Genomic DNA, 19404 nt, shown 5'->3' on the forward strand with positions numbered 1-19404 from the left:
CCTAAGGAACTCAGAGACAGATCCCTCTGCACATTTTATTTTAAAGGTCTGTGAAAGCAGAGATGTGCAACGCAAAAACCGGGACACAGTTAGATGGAGTCATGAGGATCAGACCCAGCTTTTTGCATGTCAAGAATACGCACAACTCCAGCACAAAACTGCTCCTCACAATTGGTTTTGTTTCCATTTCGTGGAAACGCATTCCATGAGGTTTCTAATAGCACTTTATTTCATGGGGCTAATTTCTCTTCCTTATATTTCAATGGAAAGTTCATTCATCTCTCCCAAAATGTGATTTTAAGTTGAAAAAAAAAAAAAAAAGTGGATGTATGATAAGTATAATCTTTCCAGTATACATTTTGATCTTCAGTAAGTCTTCTGCAGGAAGCTGCATAGCCTTCTTGGCTGAGAACTGCAATAGTAAGACTTACTCCATGTGACACGCAGTTATTGGTTTCTTGTCATTAGTTCATAAAGCACTGCCACCTCTGGATGCCACAAACCATTAATATTAAACACACAAACATCTACTTTTCTAAGCTCCTGTGACCCAGAACCTATACAGTTGGGAATTACATTACAGGCTGTTTAACTATTTTGGACCATTGTTAGCATTCTCACAAAACAAAAGATTTGTGAGCTTAAACACAACAGTACGAACTATGAAGCTCATGAGGTTTAAAAAGAAAGAAGTGAAACAAAAACAAACTGCAATATGCTTTTTTTTAATTATCATTTGAAGCACATTAAATGTACAACTTTCTCCTGAGACTATTTGGATTATTTTCCAGATAGCAAACCAGGTCTCTTAAGACTGCAGAATTAAAATAGATCACCCACAGAGTGTAGCCAAAGCAAGAAAAATGAGAATTTGGGACTCGATGAAATGAAAGTTGATTCAACACAGGAAATTGAGTTGGTCAGATGTGTTGAAAATGACAGCAACCAGAAACTACATTATGAAGCGCTGTATAAAACAGTCCCTTCCTTTCCAAGCCATCTGCAGCTGTGTGGATTTGCAGCAGCATGCCAGGTCTTACAAGAAAACACTCTAAGAGCAATGTTCATCTGCAAAGTCAAATTACAAAGACATCACAGATGGAATACATCAAACACTGGCCAAGACAAAGGGCAGAAGCATTTCGATCCCATGTTTATGGCCAGAGTCTGTTTTGCTACAGCCAGTCAATTATGGCATCATTTCCTTCTTCAGCAGAAATTTCAGTCAGTTTGAGCCACTCCTCCTGGCTGCATCACCACTCCGCTCAGTGCAATTGCAGCACAGTTAGGATGCACCACACCCACAGCAAGGGCAGCCAGGAGCTTCTCCTCCCATTTCCCAGTGCAGCAGCCATTGCAGAAGTGCCCTGAGCAGAACTCTGCGCTTCCTCCAGCAGAACATTACTGCCTGAAACCAAGAAGCCACGCTGTGTCCCATCCAGTGGCAAGCCGGGTTACTGGTTGCACCCCAAGCCTACGTAGTACGAGGCTCCCCTGGAGAAGCAGCAGCTGGAAAGAATAACCATGAGCTTTGCAAAAGAAATAGGATCCCTGGGAAAGAGTGGAATCCTAGTACACTCCAGAAAACCAAGCTGCATTTTGAACTCATCTGGATGGAGGTTAAAGTTTCTATGGCCTGCAGCCATTGGTAGATTTAAAGGTAATATGAATGAAAACAAAGCCTGCGAGATATAAAACTCGTCAGTCTGAAAACACATTTTAAAGGAGGCAAAAGACAATTTTGTTAGTAAGCCTGACATTTTAAGAACTACATATATATAGTGTTCCAACACTGTGTGTTAAAAGGAGATACTGATGTAGTTAAAGCAAATTTAATTAAAGTAACTATGTACATATGAGACACATAGTAAAAGTCTTCCCTTCTCCAACATTCCCTTGTAATAATGTGTATATCACAAGTGCATCTTTTGGCAGCTGAGTACACAGACAGGTTCTGCAGGGCTATACATCATCACCTGAACTCAGATAACGGTAGTGTGGCTTTAACAGATAAATTGCATCTGATACAATATTAACAAAAAATAAGAACATTTTCCTGAAGACTTACTGTAAAGCAACAGAGTCCTTTCCTCTTCTGAGCAGCAGGGAGGTCATCCTTTTCTGCAGGGATCACTTCTCTGCCCGCGTCGGCTCAGCTGCTAAACTGGGGTCAGGAAAAGCCAGTGTTCTTTAGAGGATGACTTTTAGAGTTCATCTTCTACTAGATAGCTGGAACTGAACTTGACTACGTCCAAACTCATGGGGCAGATTCACTCTCTTCTCCGTAAGCATTTGCCTTGTGACCACCTTCATTTTACTCTTTCCCTCTGAGAGTCGCAGAGCAGAACAGGGTGGAACTGCTGCATGCTGTGCCATACCAGCACCACTGCTCACCCACCACGGTCTCTGGCCGGCAAGAGGACTGTGCAGCACAAACCCACTGACAGCCCCATCAGAACTGACAGCAGTTACCTCTCTAAGCAATTGTATCTCTTACTGCAAGCCCTTATGCACCGAATACTAGCTTTAAATGACATAAGCTGCAACTCTGAGACGAAATTCCTACGTACCCCATGAATCTGCACGCACCCATTTGCTGTCCAGTCGCCACGTTCTCGCCCAGTTGCAGAGAAAGACGAATGTCTGCTGCCAGCACAACCCCACTCTGAAAGGTGCCGGCGATGCCCAGCTGCCTGTACCTGTAAGCATCGCACTGGTTTTTGTGTTAATCAGAAACTCTATAGCGTGGTTTCATCGCACCGACAGCTCGAGGCCAGAACGCCCTCCAACGCACGGCAGCACACAGCAGCCGTACTGCGGCTGTTGGCACCCAGCTGGAATTCTGCCCTTGTCCACACAGCAGCTCCAGTGCTGCTGAAATTCGTCCTCACCTCTGAAACACTTTAGCGCTTTTTCAAAGAAATTATTATTACTTTAATTTCTCCCGTCAACCTGGAAAAGTTGCACTGCAGGCAGCAATGCTGTCCCTTTTCCTCCACTTACAGCAAAGGGCCGAAACGGAAGGCGGGAGGCGCCCGCGCAGCTGCAGCCCTCAGCAGCAGCGCCTGCACGCACCGAGCGCTCAGCAACCCGCCAACGCGGGACAGGAGAAAAGCACGACTTTTGTCAAGTCTGCTAAAGCCAAATTACAGGGCATGACTTCGGCTGGCATAAACTCGCCGGGTAAAATGAGATTTCTGAACAGGCCCAACGAAAAAGCAGTGGTTTTTCCCTACGCAGTTGAAGAAATAGAAATCCTCAACGGCACCACCAGTTCCCGGACCGCTACCACAGCGCAGGAGCTCCCGGCCGTTAAGGAGCAGCCGCGCGGCCCCGCCACGCCCCGCCGTCCGCATTTCCCTCACAGCGGCCGCCCCGCTCTCCCTCCGCCTCACACGGCGATGGCGCGGCGCAGCACGGCCGCACGGAGCGCCCGCCCCCCTCCCGCTCTGCCCTCCGTCCCGGCCCGGCGCGGGGCCGCGCACAGCGCTGCGCACGAACACGCGCACTCCCAGCTTTGTATCTAAATCTTTATTAGAACAATCCCCAAGAGCTGTAAAACAGTGAGCAACAACAAAATTAAATATGAAACGCTTTAGTTACCAAAGATGTTTAAACAATACGTTCCTATTTCTGCATAGCAGAAGCGAACAGGTTTTAGAGCTCAAACTGCCGTGCGCTCGTGTTAATTTGGTTTTGGCACGATAATAACATACCTTTAACAATCACATCAATTATTGAAACAGGCAGTAATTTCCATTTCTCAGTCCTTGGAGAGCCTTTCTGTGATTTTACACTTGTTATATGGGAGAAATGCCTGTGGGCTTTCTGTAACATAACGTAACAGACAACTGCAATATTAGTGCTATCAGTATTAATTAAGCGTGAAGAAACAGTTATATTTCTCGTGAAGAAACAATTATATTTCCCACTTGATTACAGCGCAGTACAAATTACTTATTACCTCAAAAAATCATCACCTGTATCAAAAGATAAAAAATTTAGAATCATTTATAAAACACTTCCAGAATAGCAAACTATCAGTCTTAAAATGGAGAATGAGCTTTATGCTCGTGAGCAACACACACACACACACTGCAGTAGTACCATGTGCATTTCCCAGCTGCTTTCATTCTTATTATGCCCCAATTCTCCCCGCAGCCATACGGGCACGGTGCACGCGGACGCCGCCACCGAAGGCAGAATTGGCCACACTTGGAAGTCCACTATCCCATAAATCAGAGGTATAAAGAAGTCTACCACTGAAAACTGAATGCTCTCACATCATTTTCTTTTAGTTATTTGCAACAGCACACGTGTCACGTGTTTTCTCCTGGGCCAAACAGCACGCTTTCATGATCTGACAACAGCAACAGAAAAATTGTGCGTGTTGCATTATGCAATTTAAATACATCTGACTTTTTTTCTACACTTAAACCTTGTACCAGTTAATTTAAATAAAGAGAGTACTGTTTCTCCTAGCTAGCCTTTTCTGTTGAGTCATTATGTGATGAGAATAAACTTCAGGACATAAGCCAGGTAAAACAACAGCCAGGTAAGGCACTTCGTCAGAGGACACAGGCGTCCAGGCTGAGCAACAAGTGATTGGTGGCAGGGACGTCCCACGTTACAGAGGACAGTCTTCTACAGTCACTTCCATGGCAGCCGATTTTAGAACACTTACTGACCTCCCACAGGATAAGCGTGACATTGTGGCTGCCAGACCATCCTACCAGCCCACTGCGGGACGTGCAACACTGAAATATTTCATACGTTTAAATAGTGATGTTTGAAGGACTACTCAGCATCCTTACGGCACCTGATCCTCAATAACCAACCGCTGGATACTACTCGGAAAAAAACCTCAGTAAGGAAAATAATCTCATTTCACTATTTTTTTTGGGGGGTGGGGGGAAGGGAGAAGTGAAGGGGGAGTTGGAGGGAGGAGGTTCCTTTTTTGTTTGTTTTCTTTACAAAATTTGAAGGCTTGACATTAAAACTTTGGTATAAGACATGCAAATAAAAGCCATCCATTAATACATCACAGGGAGACACAATGAACTAAATCAGAACTAAAGCAAGCGTATTGCATGGATATGATACTGGCTATTTTCTAGTATCTCTTAGTTTCTACATTCTGCTTGTTCAGGGACTTCCAAAGAAGTCTGATGCACATAAAAGGGCCTTTCTTCACAGCCATCCTATCTCTCCAGCTCTTCCACTAGCCAAAAAAATGCGCAGCCTGGGGCTGGGCAGGACGGCAGAAATCCCACCAGCACCTGCTGAGTCCCTCACACACAGCAGCACCACGACAAGCCTCTGGGCTCCCAGGTCCCACCAGCCCATCCCCGACTGGCTGTAAGCAGAGCCACCCACCGCCTGGCACCACGCAGGGCTGCCCTGCCCTCATGGGAATAGTGGGAATTTCATCACCGACTCCTGTTGGCTTAGGATCAAAGAAAACGTAACCTTTTACTGCGTTATACTTAATCACACGTTCCACCCTAAAGCAAAGAAAGGAACTTTACATTTTATTCTAAATAAGCAACAAGGTAGATGCCCAGATCCACAGCTGTTGGCACTGGTACCTGTGGTGTCAATCTCCGGACACCGCTCCACAGGACTAACCGGGGCCATCACCATCAGTCTAAAAACTTTTAAGGGAATTTAAGGGAATTTTAAGGGAAAAATATTTGCAATAATTTCTACTTATTTCATTAGTAGTTTATTTTTAAGCCAATTTTACTATTAAATCATTATTACTTATTTATTCAGTTTATCGATTACAAAATTAATATGGTATTGCTTTTATTTTCACAGTTCTCTTAGTTATATCATAAAGAAAATGGCTTTTCTTTCTTCTCAGAAATGGTGATCACTTACATTCTAAATAATTTATTTTCACAAAATAGTGAGTGGAGCGATTTATACACATTTATATATATTTACTGTATATAAATAATAATGCAATTTAAAACTTTCACTTTTAGAAATTCCTTTAGTAAATGCATAGGTTTGTTACAAAAGTCCTCTAATCAATTAACTGTATACTATTCTGTTACACTTTATTCCTAATAATAATCTCTATGGTTACATTCATGTGATAAAAAAAAGCACGCTGTATTCAGAAATAAGCTTTTGCAGTTGAGGTCCCAGAAAGAGTCTGGGATCCAGTAGCGAAATATAGATTACCTAATGCAGTTTCTTTAGCTGCAAACTAATTGCATGGTAGTTAAAAGATGATAATAAGTAGAGCATGGTCTGTAAGCACAGACAAGTGAGATTTCTATTAACAGTGATATATGCCCATAATGTTGTTGGCTTAACTCTCAGATGACATCTGAGTAATAGGGGCTTCAATATTCACTGCCACACGTGTGATGAGAAAGGAAAGATGATGAAAACAGAAACCGTAAGTCAGTTTTCAGAAGCTATATTTCTCAGCCCTTTCTGTAAGTCAAGTTTATAATATCTCAAGTGAGGTTCTCAAAAACCGAAGGTGCCCACAGTCACTACTTCAGTTGGAAACTGTATGCCTTTATTTTGCATTATTTAAGTCCAAAAGTGAACCACTCATTTATGTTTCAGGGGGAAGAGCTATGGTGCCTGCTGGATCAGAGAGCTCATACCAGCATCCTGCTACTTGCACCTCCATTCACAGGACTCCATGACCCCATCACGCCCATGACTTCAAGCAGGTGGGTGACAACACTCGTGCATTAACTTAACCCCAGGCCTATTGCATAAAGGATAGTCTTTCTGTCTTTGTTGTGATTCAAATGATGACAACCTGAATAAGCCATAAGTCAAAGAGCAAAAATCACTTTGGAATATGTATTGTCAGTAAATTTTCCCCAGAAATAAGAATTCAGATCATTTGGAAAAGAATTTGCCTTTCTTTTTGTAATAGCAAGAGACTCTTTGGGCTAGCAAAGTATTTCCAGCGGCTGAATTCCTGCCATGGATTTAGAAGAGGTACGTCACACGCCAGCTCTTGAAAGTGGAATACCTCATTTAGTACTGTGGAATCCGTGAAAACTAGTGGCATGCCTCAAAACCTTTTTAGTTCAGCTCATGGCAGTAATAAACTTGAAATGTACTCTGTAGACAGAGTATATTTTTTACGAGCAGAGCTGTAACTCAACCCAGTGACAGTTCTACAAAAGGGAGGTTCATAGACCTGAACAGAATGTTAATATGCTTTTTCTAAAATAAAATAAAATAAAATAGTTTCTAACAACCAATAATCTTGATGAGTCTCAAATCTTTTGGAGTTTCTTCCAGTAGCTAATTAATGCTGCGTCATGAGGAGACTCGAGTTCAGTATCTTATTTTTGTATCTTACTGTATAAGCCACTGAGAGACCAGAGACCTGTAGAAAGTGCACTCCTTGGCTCCCAGAACCCACACTGCCATTGCAGTGCCTACTGAGAAGCCTTTCTGAACTAGGCCGATGCAGCGGAGATCCTTGTGTACATACACAGCCAAAACACTGCATTCTGTTTTCCTTTCAGCGCAGCTCATCTTCCTCATGATGTAGAATACAAAGACTCATTAAAGACGGGATATCAACACAAGCATCTGTCTCTTACACATCAGCTAGAAAATGGTACCTTTGCCAACTTGGATCAGATAGAACTTCGTCTGTGTGAACCACAAATCCCTTTTTTAAGCACCATGGGATCCTGTCTCAATTATATCATCTTTTAAGCACACCTCAAAGAAAGCTTCACTTTAAGCAGTACCAACAGAAGACAGAGTAGTCTCAGATTCCTTTCTTCGGGACTACGGCGTACCATCATTTCTTAGAACACACACTTGTCAACTGGATTAAAATGCCTTTACATTTTCAGTGTAGGGAACTATTAATGCATGTATAATCACAGTTTAAATAGCTGACAACCAGCATGTACAAAAAATACAATCATAGCACCATATTTACAAATTCAGTAGCATCTCTGGTTAAGTAGAGACTCCCAAACTATCTTTTTTATGGCTAATTAGGTTACATTTAGTGCTTTCAAAAAATTGCCTGAATATCTTTTACAAATATACACTTATAAAAAGAAATGTTATCAAAACTGCTGTCATTTAAGGCAGCAACTTGTGTTAAAAAAGTTATTAAAACATTATTATAGACTTACAAAAGCTTCAAATTTACATTTTTTCTTTCCATAGGCACTCTATAGACTAAAATGTGGCCTTGTTTCACAGCTGTTAGCTTAAGCTTTTAAACTAATAAAACATTATCAACGCTGCTGATTTTTTAAAGATGTAAGCAAGAGGAAAAAAGAATCACCCACTAACCAGAAGCATCATTTACAGTATTTACTTGTGCCTAATTTATACACATTTTCCTTAAAAGTGACACTGTTTTGATGCTGAGGTTTATTGCATGTTATCCTATTGCCTTCTTAGGGCTTAGCTCCTTCTTCCCTAGAATTCGGTGAAGGCTAGCTGACATGAAGTAGGGTTTTGCTGTAGATCCATCATTTCTTTCCAGGTCTTCACCTGAATTTACGCAGCAAAGCAGCAAACAGCAGAACACCAAACACACGCATGAGAGAAAGAGAGAGAGTTGAAGAAGGGAGAGAGCAAAAGAATCAACATTTCAAAAACTCTCAGGGGAGTGTTCTCAATTGTTAAAATGCTGAAGGACACCATAAAACAACTTTTTTTTTTTTGCAAGTCAGACATTGTTTTACATAAAGCAGAGGCACACGTAATCATTTTTAAATGACAGCGATATATCCTTTTTGTTCTCCATTTCTTTGCCTTGGTGCTGTAAGTGAGGTTTTCAGGAACTCCCAATGCCTCCACAATGCTGGTGGCCACTTTTTTTCTACAGCAGCCTGACATTTTGACCCAGAGGTAGCTTGAGATGAAGTTCTCCAAAAAACCTAATGCTGTCAGTGCACAATATCCTACAGTATTTCCTACTGTACAACACCAAATAGAAGCACGGGAAGCAAAACAGAACATGGATATAAAATAATGAACCTACAGAAGGTTGTGCATACATCACTGTCTGGGTTCAGCCCAGAGTTAATGCCTGGCACAGACAGGTGAACAGTCTCACACTGAAGGGCAATCTGGAAAGATGTGCAGTGGAAAAGGGTTACTGCAACTGCAGCCTTGCAAAGGCAGGCAGCTGTTTCTGAAAAGCCAAACAGAAAGCACCAGTTGCATGGAATGGCCAAAGATGTCAGAGAAAGCAAATCTTTTATATGACAGTATGTACTGCACATATAAATTAACTATAGGTGTCTGGAGTAAACTAAAATGAAAATCTGTTAGTTTTGAGTGAGCCAATCAACTTCCTAAACATCATCAGTTTGATTAACTTGCGTTTTATTCTCAATAACTTGAGTAACCATTTACGTGTTTGTTTTCACTTTAACTTATCTACTGGATGATTATTAGTAGTGTTACATGGTGCTTGTGCCTTTAACACTGACAAAATGTCTTAGGACATACTAAATGCGTGTCCATAAGCTCTTTTAAGAACACCCTATTGTTTTACACTAGTCTGGTATTATCTTACACATAAAACAGAGATTTTTCAAATGTACAGGGATAATCAGCAGTACTGGAACTTCATGAGAAAAAAAGGAAATCCCTAGTATATTTTGTTTACTGCATAAAACAATCTGGAACACATGCTGAGAAGAACCAATGGTGTGGCCTTAGAATGACAGGTTTGCATGGAGTGCTGCTCATTTTATTTCAGCCTTCACTCAATACAAGTTATTAATAGTTAAAGAACATCTGAAAAAGAAAAACCAGATATCCACGTGACCTGCAACTCCCTTCTGTTACTTTAAGACTGAGACACACTTCTATACACCAGCATGCATCAAAGAGTGAGTCTGAAAAGCAAAGTAATATTTTCCTCACTCAATCTCCAAGCATGTAAACAGAATTCTGTAAGGAACAGAAAAGGTGCTTTTGTACTCCTCCTGTGACTTGCAGGTATGAACGAAAGAAAACTCAGTACTTACAAAAGCAGAGGAAAAGTGTATCAACACACATTGCATAGACACTGAAGAACCCGTGTGCCACTAGGTAGGAGCCAATAATGACAGTCTACAAAAGAGAAACCACAATAAAACCCAAATGTTAGCTTGACACCAATGTGGCAATGTTAACACAAGTCAGATGCCTACTGCGCTAAGCAAATTTTGGAAGATTTAATTGCATCTCCTTAATTCTATCAGATGCTACCGATGCTGTGGAAATGGATTAGACATTCAAGACATCGCATGCAGTAGCCACCAGTTTTTCAGCTGTCAAACTGAAGCCATTTCAACCTCTATGGAGAATATCTGTAAGCACATTCTGACTCCTTCAAGACAGTAATCTAAAGAATCGCTAATCCTAGAGTTGTTCCGGAGTCTACATGGAGACATCACAGACTTTTTCCATTAGAAGCCACAGTGTCATTGGTGCTTCACCATCAGCCTTTGCTGTTTGGGAAGTCTGAGCAGATAAAATCTATAACCTTTTTTTCCAGAAGGTGCAGAGTTACTGCAGTGTGACTTCTGTCTGAGCAACCCAGAAGAACAGAATATAACAGATCACTCCTCACTGAAAAGCATGACAGGAGCTGTTACCAGAACACAACCTGACCAACCTGAACACCTCAAACTGCCTTCTGTGTTCAAGGGATCATAGTTGCCTTACCAGCAATGGTACCCAGTAGTAATTTAGTGCTGGTGCTTCCTGGGCAAATACTGGTATTCTCTGTGTGAAGAAGAAGAATGCAAGAACACCTGCAAGAAGCACAAAAAATTAGCAATTCTTGGGGTAACTGATTTCTTAACACCTAAAGAAGGGATGTGACAAAAACAACATACAGTAGGCCCAAGGATGGTTTATACTAGAGTTCGTGAATAATAAATTTCTCCATCCTAATTATCTCCTGGATCCGTATTCTGAACAGAAGAGAGATATAAATGAATCATTTACCATAATGATACTCATAGGTCCAGGAAGACTTCAAACAGTTGTTTTATTTCATCACTTTACTGGATTTAATTTCAAAATGATGATGAATAATAATGAAAAAGACAATAATGTGGATAATAACAAAGATGAGTGGGTGGATTTTTTTTTCTAAAATAAAAGCAGTCAACAAAATCCTGCCTTAGATTTTATTGCTTGGAGAAATTCTTAACTATTTCATATTAAAATAAAAAGAAATGGCAGTTCTAGTGAAGTACACAATAATAGATTTAGAACAGAACAGTTCATTTAAAATGGAAGTAGTCAAAACAACTTATTTTTGAAGAGAAAGAAGGCATGAATGAGTTTCAGTATTTCATAGCTTACATTTCAAAATCATTTCAAATCAGTTTTGTGCCCCAGCTTGCAAGGCCTTCCACAGTAATGAGAAAAATTTAGATCTGGTCTTGATAATAATTTTCAATTTCTACTAAAAATATTGTTCTAGTAATCTAGTAATCTTTTAAAGTATACAGAATACAGAATATGCTTATTAGTAAAACAACGTTTTGAAACTGCTGTCACAACATAGATAAGCTGTAAAGAAATACTACCAACCTGAATTTCTCAAAGTGTTTCATTTTTAAAAGATCAATTCAAGCCATGAAGTATCAAAAAATATTTTTTTATATTTACTGACAGCGAAGAAGAACTATGCGGATATTAAAAACATCTTATTTCTTTTACTTTTGGTTGGAGATTTTTTTGAGTGGGACTGGATATGGCACAACGTCATGCCCATCCCCTGCAGACCTGCACCACCTCCTCTCATGTGTGCTGTCTGCTCCCAGGTGAACGTAACGAGCACGTCTGCCCAGTTCTCGTGGGGAGAGAACAGATTATGGCTGATTTATTGGATATGAATTTGATTTGATCCAGCTACAATGCTTTGGCTGAAAGAGTCCTTCTGCTAGCAACACCTGCCAGCCTAATAAAAGCAATTACAGAAAAGATGCCGTCACAACCACACAGGGAATAAAGAGGGGGAAAAAATAAAAATAAAATAATAAAAAAAAAAGTTCAATAGTCAGACCAAAGAGAACCTCTTAACTGTTAACTAAGCATATATGAATATGGGAGGTATACTTGTAGGTAAACAGTAAATAGGAATTTGGAAAAAAATCAATCATCTTACCTACACCACCAGCTACCAGAATTTTCCCCAGGAATAAAAGAAAGTCTGTAACTTTGTCCAGAACTGCAACTCTGTTCAGCAAAGGACAAAGGATACATAGTTATCACAAACCATCAATTTGCATTCTTTTTCATTACATCTATGGATAACTGACAAAATGTGAAGGAGAAGCTGGTATCACAGGCTGACAATGTAACCATGTAGAAAAGCAGCACTAAGATGAACTTCATTACAGCCTAATCCAAGGAGGCAAAAAACCAACCCAAAACAAAAAAACAACCTGAGCATCTTGCTGATTAGGCCTTAACAAATTAGGCCTAATGAATCATGCCTGCAGACTGTCTATTGCTCTTGTTGGTAAAAAAAATAATAATAATAAAAAAAATTAAGTCAAAATACCCTTATTTCAAACTTTCTGTTAGGGTCACAGACAAGCTAGCCCAAAAGAGGCAAAATAAACACCATAACAAAAAGCAAAGTCTTTGTAGATTGTTGGTAGGTCCTCTTTTCGCTTGGTCTCATCTGGCCACATTTCATGACTCCATGACATGCCACATCCACATAACTATTTTAAGATACCTTGGTATAACACCAAAGGTAGGAGGTCTCAAAGTAGAGGGACAGTCACTGATGAATGAATGAATGAAGGCAGACAGAAAAACAGACAGTAAATTTGCAGACTTCACTGAAAGCAACAGCTGCGGCCTTCTGCTTGAAATCCTGCCAGCCTGTCTTATCAGAAATTGCTGGTAAATAATGGCATGGAAAATGAGCTTTGCATCATCAGCCTCATGCCAGCACTGTGCATATGGTGATATACAGTACTGACTGCCATGATGGATAAGCGTTAACAAATTTAAAGAGAATAAATCATTATTAGCCCGTGGGAAATCAAGAACTGAAGGAAAACGCACAAAATAAACAAAACTGTTTAAAACAATAACATTATATGCCTGTATTTTAGCTATTACTCTTAGTAAGAGCAGAAGTGCAAAGGACAATGAGGTGGTCATTCTGAGAGGAAACAAAGGCATCTTCTTTTTCCTCCTGCAGAGGCAGCACCTGATATTAACGCAGGGTAACGGAGCGGATGTATTCTATTTTCCCATGTCCAGTCCTTTCCTCCACTATTTTAAGCACTGGTTCCATTTTGCTCTCTTTCAACATCCCCTTCAATTCCTCTCTTCCTCCCAGTCCTTCACTAAATAATATAAACTACTTTTTGAGCTGTTTGAGCAGGTCCAAAGCAGGGACACGAGGGTGCTCAGAGGGCTGGAGCACCTCTCCTGGAGACAAGCGGAGGGAGATGGGCGTGTTCAGCCTGGAGAAAAGAAGGCTCTGGGGAGATCTCTTTGTGGCCTTCCAGTACAGTAACAGGATGATATGCACCAGATGGGCTTTAGGGTCCCTCCCAACTCCAGTCATTCTATGATTCCATGATCATCCCATTGCTTTTTATCCACAGATCTTCTCACATAGGGCTTCCATTAGTTACTTACAGGCAGAATTACAATCTCGTATGTGCTTAGGATTTTAAAAGAACAATCTAAACAGAACAGTTAAATTAGATCAAATTTGCATAGGTTACTATGCTAGACAGCTTCCTTTTACCAACTGGTTATTAGAAGTAATGACCATGTCTATAGACAGAACCATTAATAGTTGGAGCAGAAGTGGAAGAGAAAGGAAGTGTGTCTTCAGAGTGCAATAGCAGCAAATCCTGACATTTCCAAGGACTGGGAGATGGCCCCTTACCTCACCACATTTCTCATGAGCAGAAAGAATGCCTCCTTTGCTGAGGTGCAGAAGTTTTTACCATAAATGGCAATCTGCAAAATAACAGCACTGTTAAGTATTTTAGAGGATTAGGACACCTCGTACTGAAGTCACACTGCACGTAGTGCACAGCTCCCTCCAGTGCACGGCCTGTGAATGCTCCCGTGAACACAAGGCACTTCTCCCAATCACCTGTTTCCTCACAACGCTTCCCATCAGACTGTGACACAGATTCATCTTCCAAATCACCTGACCTCGAGCATGCTGCTCCTTACGGATCTCAAAGGTTACAATAGTTTTCCAAAGAGAGCAAAAAATGCTACTTGCTGAGGGATTCTTCTCTTGGCTAGCTACCCATGTGAGATTTATAGCCAGTGGAAAAGGAACAGGTGCTTGAAGAGCAGAAGTGAGTTGAGCCACTTAGATAATGACTTGGACCTGACTCTGTCTCAAGAAGAAATCAGCAGTATCAGTATCAAAGTCAGTGGATTTACGTCAGCATGAAGTATGGCCACTGAAATTATAGAGGAACAAAACCATTTCATCTTTCTGGAATAATGTCTACAAAGCGGGTAGTGTCTAGAAAGCTCTTCTGGAGTGCAGTCAGTTTGCCAGCTGTAAACAAGATTTCAAAAACAATAACGTGGGTCAAAATGGACCGAGTAGTCCCACTTACTTTGAGATAATGCCTGTGACTAGCATTCAATCACTTAAATTATTTCAAATCAGAACTCCTAAGGTGAAATATGTAATCTATTTATTTAGGTGACAATCTGGGATTCCTCTTTCAGAAGCCAAAATAACAGGATTTATTTTAGAGTAACATCACTGCTGCTGCTAATAGAATTTGTGCTTTTGTCTTCCTAGAGCAAATACAGACACCACACACCTTCTGATTTCCTTATTCAAACACTGCCTCCAAACAGAAGTGTCACATCAACACGCAATAAAAAACAAATTAGCATTCCTGTTGAAGTAGGACTCCAGCTGCAGAATCAGAGGGGGAAATTAACCAGTGCTGCCATTCCCTTCCACTTTCTTTGTAGGGTAGGGAGAATGGACAAGGACAGGCAAGAAAAGGCAGAACTTAGAAGAAGAAAAAAACCCTTACTTTTCCATTGTAGCACCACATGCACTTCCTGAAAACTCCCATAACTCACTCTATTTATTCAGCAGATTCTAGTACTGCTGGCTGTTTACCAACTAGTAGTTGCTAGGGTATTTTAGTGTCCCAGACAGGGGAGACCACATGCAAAGACAGCACATACCATGATGTAGGCATTTCTGTTTATAAATTTTAAGAATCTTTCCAAACACCAGAAACAGCATTTGAGGCAGCAGAGTAGAAATCTAGTGAAGGAGTTCTGTGTACCTGAAAAAAAGAGAAAGTACATCACAGTCAGAGCTTAGGAACAGTTTTCAGAAACAGAAACATGCTGAGAAGAAAATCTTAAAGCTGTGGCAAAAGCAGAAACGTCATTTCTTTTTTTCCTGGGTACAGACTCTACTTCCTAACCAAATTTAGCTTAATAGCTTTCAGTTAGATGAGATTCATGCCCCACATGAACTCTGCATTGAAGATCCAATTTACTCAATTTCAGCAAATCATCACAAACTCAATGGCTGTCAAATAGAACTGCAATGGCTACTACTAATGTGGAATTCATCTCTTTTCATTCCTGAAAAATCATCCGGAGAAAGGAAGGAAATAATTTACCAAAGGAATTTTTAATAACCTAGTGCTGATTCATAAATCCCACCTTTCAGTTTGTGATCCAAGTACTCCAGTATTACTCTGATCAGCTGGACAATTGCAAGAATTAAGGCTCCAAATGCCAGTGAACCAGTATGGTATCTAAAACAAAATAAATGCTATTTAATGGTTGTATTCACATTAGTTAGTTCTGTCAAAACTTCAGCTTAATCACAGTGGCACTGAATATGCGTTCCCTATCAGCACAACCCAGCCCTTTGAGCAGTTCTGGAAAAGACGTAACTGTTTCAGAATAAAGTCAGTCCTAGTCTGGGCAGAGTATCCATGGGAGAAGAATTATAACAACCTAGCTGTAAGCTGAACTGCCAATCAATTATCTCATAAAGAGATAAAACATTTCATAAAGAGAGAAACATCTCATAAAGAGATAAAACACAAAAGCCTCATAAAGAGAGGCTCACTAATCCTATACCCAGGTTTTTAAAATGTGTGTATTCCTTAATTTCTATTAGTCAGCTGTGCACTTCTTGAATCAGTGCATCCTCTAAGCTGACAGGAAGCACCACACTTTTAATAATGAGAAAAGCTAAGCCTCTAATGACAGTAGGTTAGGGCACAGGACGGAACACAGAGCAAAAATAGTGGGCTGCACATCCTGAACAACGCTCTGTCTTGCTTCACCCACACTCAAAACAGGAGAAGGATTGTCCTACCAAAAGCTCACCTCCGCAAGCACAGAGGCACAATTGCAGGTGGGGAACCCAAATGAGCCACTCAGAGGAAAGGACAGCCAATCCCAAGAGAGCCATCAGTCCCTTGGCTCAGATGTAAAGCCCATCAAGGTGAGTCAACAAGAATTGACTTCCTTGAGCACCTTTCAGACTGGAGGGTGTTAACGACTTGGGGTACTGGACACATTCTGGGTTGCAAGGGAAAAGAATCAGAGATTATGAGATGCTTAGGGGAGGAATTAAAGGCAAGTGAAGGGAGGAATCAAGCTTGAGGAACAAGCATGGTTAAAAATGAGGGATAAGGATACAAAAAGGGCCAGCTGCATATAAATAGCTATAGGTCAGCAAAGTTCTCTGGCCATGCACTGCATCTGATCAACACAGTCTGACCTATCTTACTAAATTCCATCTCCAGCTATTTTCCTTAGTGAGGGACCTGCATGCTAGAAGCTCAACTAAGACCACAGGTTAGAGTGCCTGTGCAACTATGCTGCCAGTAATTGGAGCAAATGAGAGTATGCAAGTGTGACTGTCAGCAGATATTAAGGTTAATTAGCTGGTGAGTAGCTTAGGTAGCTTGGGAGCGAAGTATGTGCATATTTCCCTAAAGCTGAAACTACAGGATGAGTTGGCTACTAGAGGGACCTGAGGGTCCTGGTCAACCACTGGAGAGATTGTAGGATCTGTGGATCAGCTGAGACCTTTTTGTGTATTTGTCTCCAGGAGTAAGGCACCTGGAGAAAGTGGCTGCTGGAGGAGCCAGGGGTTCTGGAAACTGCCAGCGACAGATGTCTAAGGGTTACTGAGAGTTACGTGTGTGTGCGAGTGTGTGTTTGTCTGTCTGTCTGCCTGTCAGAGAGGAAAAGAGTGTGTAGGAACAACTGGAGCAGGGCTGTGAGACTCAGGGATTCATACATCCAGCTGTGAGTAACTGGGGAATTTGGGGATCCAAGCACCAGCTACTGCACTCACAAGTGTCTAAGGCTACTGGTGGGATATGCACCTTTAACATATGTGTATGTGTACAATTACATATCCATAAAATTGGATAAAAATTTAGGGGATAGTGGGAATTACATACACCAGCAGACTTCAAACTGATCAGTAAGGGACTCCGTAGAGGGGAACATGCTGATGCCACTAGGGCTCTTGGTGTTCGTGCAAGTACTCTGAGTGTGTGTAGGTCAACCTGCACGGCCAGCTGTGTATGTATGTGCTGCATACATGTATTTGGGTGCGTATGTCTACTGGGAACAGCTGCTCAGCTTTGTAAGGGGCTGGACCTTGCAGCATCAAGATACAGCTGCCTTGCCCTGCTGGGCTACTGGATTCATGATCCCCCTAAAAAATACACTTTCTGGCTAATCATTTTCAGTTTATATTCTCCATCTGGTTTCCTTAACTTTAAAAAGAGCACTTGCTGAATAAATTAGAAGGCTGACATAAAGCTTCACAGTCTTACCGTATTGCCCGTCCAAATGAAGAGAAGAGTGGCCACAGTGGAATATCAGCTGGTTTTCGAGAAGCCCAGTAGTAAGAGGCAAAGGCACCAGCAAGGGTACACTGACCCAGTGCAATTGCAAAGTTTACCAGCCAGAGAAAGACAAAGGCATTGGCTAACTGAAAGATGAAGATGTACTTATGGTACAGGCTTTCTCCTCCATAAAAAGCAAATGTACATTGAGCACCCGGGCATAATTTTGTTACATTGGTTGTATTAAATGTCTGCATGGAAAGAAAAAGAAACAACACAATGAATTCTGTGTACAGTATTTCTAGTTCAGTGGCAATATAGTATCATATAATTCTGCTTGATGTTTCCTTAACTTATCCAACACTGCATTCCAATAGTACATGAGCTTTTTACATAAGGAGATGCTTTAGACTTTAATGTAGTTAGCAAAAAAAGGGCTGTTGATCACTTGCCTGACACAAAAATTAATGGAATTTGAATTTCAGGAGTATCCTTTTAAGATACATATATTGCTATGGTTTCATCAAGGAAAACATACCCAGGTAAAAAAGTATATACTATTTATTTGAAATCAGTAGACCAAATCAGCACCTTGGGTAAATCACTCATTTGAACTGAAATGAAGCGAGGACAATGAAATAGAAACTTTACAAATTCAAAAGCAACTTTCTAAATAAATCTGTATTTCTCTCTCTCTCCTTCTCACCCTGTAAAATAGAACCACTAATATCCACCCTTATAGGATAGTTCAGAAGAATAATTGGTTTATGCCTGTAAATTGCTTTGAACAAAGAAGTGTTATCTGAAGTATACTATTTGCAGATTTAATATGAAGAATAATTCTTCTAAAATGTGCATGTTTCCTAGCACTGCATTTAATAGCAATTAAGAAGTGCAATTAGTGTAATTTTTACTAAAGGTAAACACTAGTTACACTTACCTCTGGGTCACAAGTCAGGTTTGCATACTTGCACAGTGTTTGATTAGCCATTACTTTATACACAGGTTCTCCTGATGTAGCTAGAAAACTTAATGAAATGTTTTAAGGAGGAATCACAGAACTAGGCTTTGAGCAACTTAAGACTCTGCAGTGGGGAACAACTGGTATTAAAGAGCCTGTGTAGATATCAGAACCATTATTTTTGCTATGCAGATACGTACACAAGGGTCTGAAAGACATGACAGAATATTCTCATTACTCAGAGAACTAAGTCAACCTCTATCTCTGAACTATAAAGCCTCACCAGAAAGGGCAAGGGGAAGTGTAGGGGCTGACCTGCTGGAGAGGAGCTAGGCCTCCTGGTGCACAACAGGTTGGCCATGAGCCAGCAGTGCCCCTTTGGTCAAGAAGACCAATGGTATCCTGGAGTGCATTAAAAAGAGCATGGCCAGCAGGTCAAGGGAGGTGATCCTCCCCCTCTACTCTGCCTGGTGAGGTCACATTTGGAACACACAGTACAGTTCTGGCCAGTTCAAAACAGACAAGGATCTCCTAAAAGGGATTCAGCAAGGGGCCACAAAGATGATACAGGGTTGGAGCATCTTCCCTACAAGGAAAGGCTGGGTGACC

At 41.0% G+C, this 19404-nt stretch overlaps 1 protein-coding gene across 1 annotated transcript in view; it reads right to left on the reverse strand.

Moving 5' to 3' along the window:
* Positions 1-3516: 3516 nt before the first annotated feature.
* SLC44A5 (solute carrier family 44 member 5) overlaps positions 3517-19404 on the reverse strand; it is a 60157-nt gene continuing 44269 nt past the window's right edge. The window contains exons 14-22 of the mRNA XM_085231678.1: positions 18775-18862; positions 17823-18085; positions 15676-15770; positions 15184-15287; positions 13895-13968; positions 12140-12210; positions 10684-10772; positions 10002-10086; positions 3517-8511 (exon numbers count right to left, since the gene is read on the reverse strand). Coding sequence (XP_085087804.1) covers positions 8399-8511; positions 10002-10086; positions 10684-10772; positions 12140-12210; positions 13895-13968; positions 15184-15287; positions 15676-15770; positions 17823-18085; positions 18775-18862 — 982 coding nt within the window. The 3' untranslated portion in view covers positions 3517-8398. The remainder of the gene's footprint in view (positions 8512-10001; positions 10087-10683; positions 10773-12139; positions 12211-13894; positions 13969-15183; positions 15288-15675; positions 15771-17822; positions 18086-18774; positions 18863-19404) is intronic.

The sequence above is a fragment of the Meleagris gallopavo genome, chromosome 10, assembly GCF_905368555.1.
Source record: "Meleagris gallopavo chromosome 10, MGAL_WU_HG_1.1, whole genome shotgun sequence".
NCBI classification, from domain to species: Eukaryota; Metazoa; Chordata; class Aves; order Galliformes; family Phasianidae; genus Meleagris; species Meleagris gallopavo.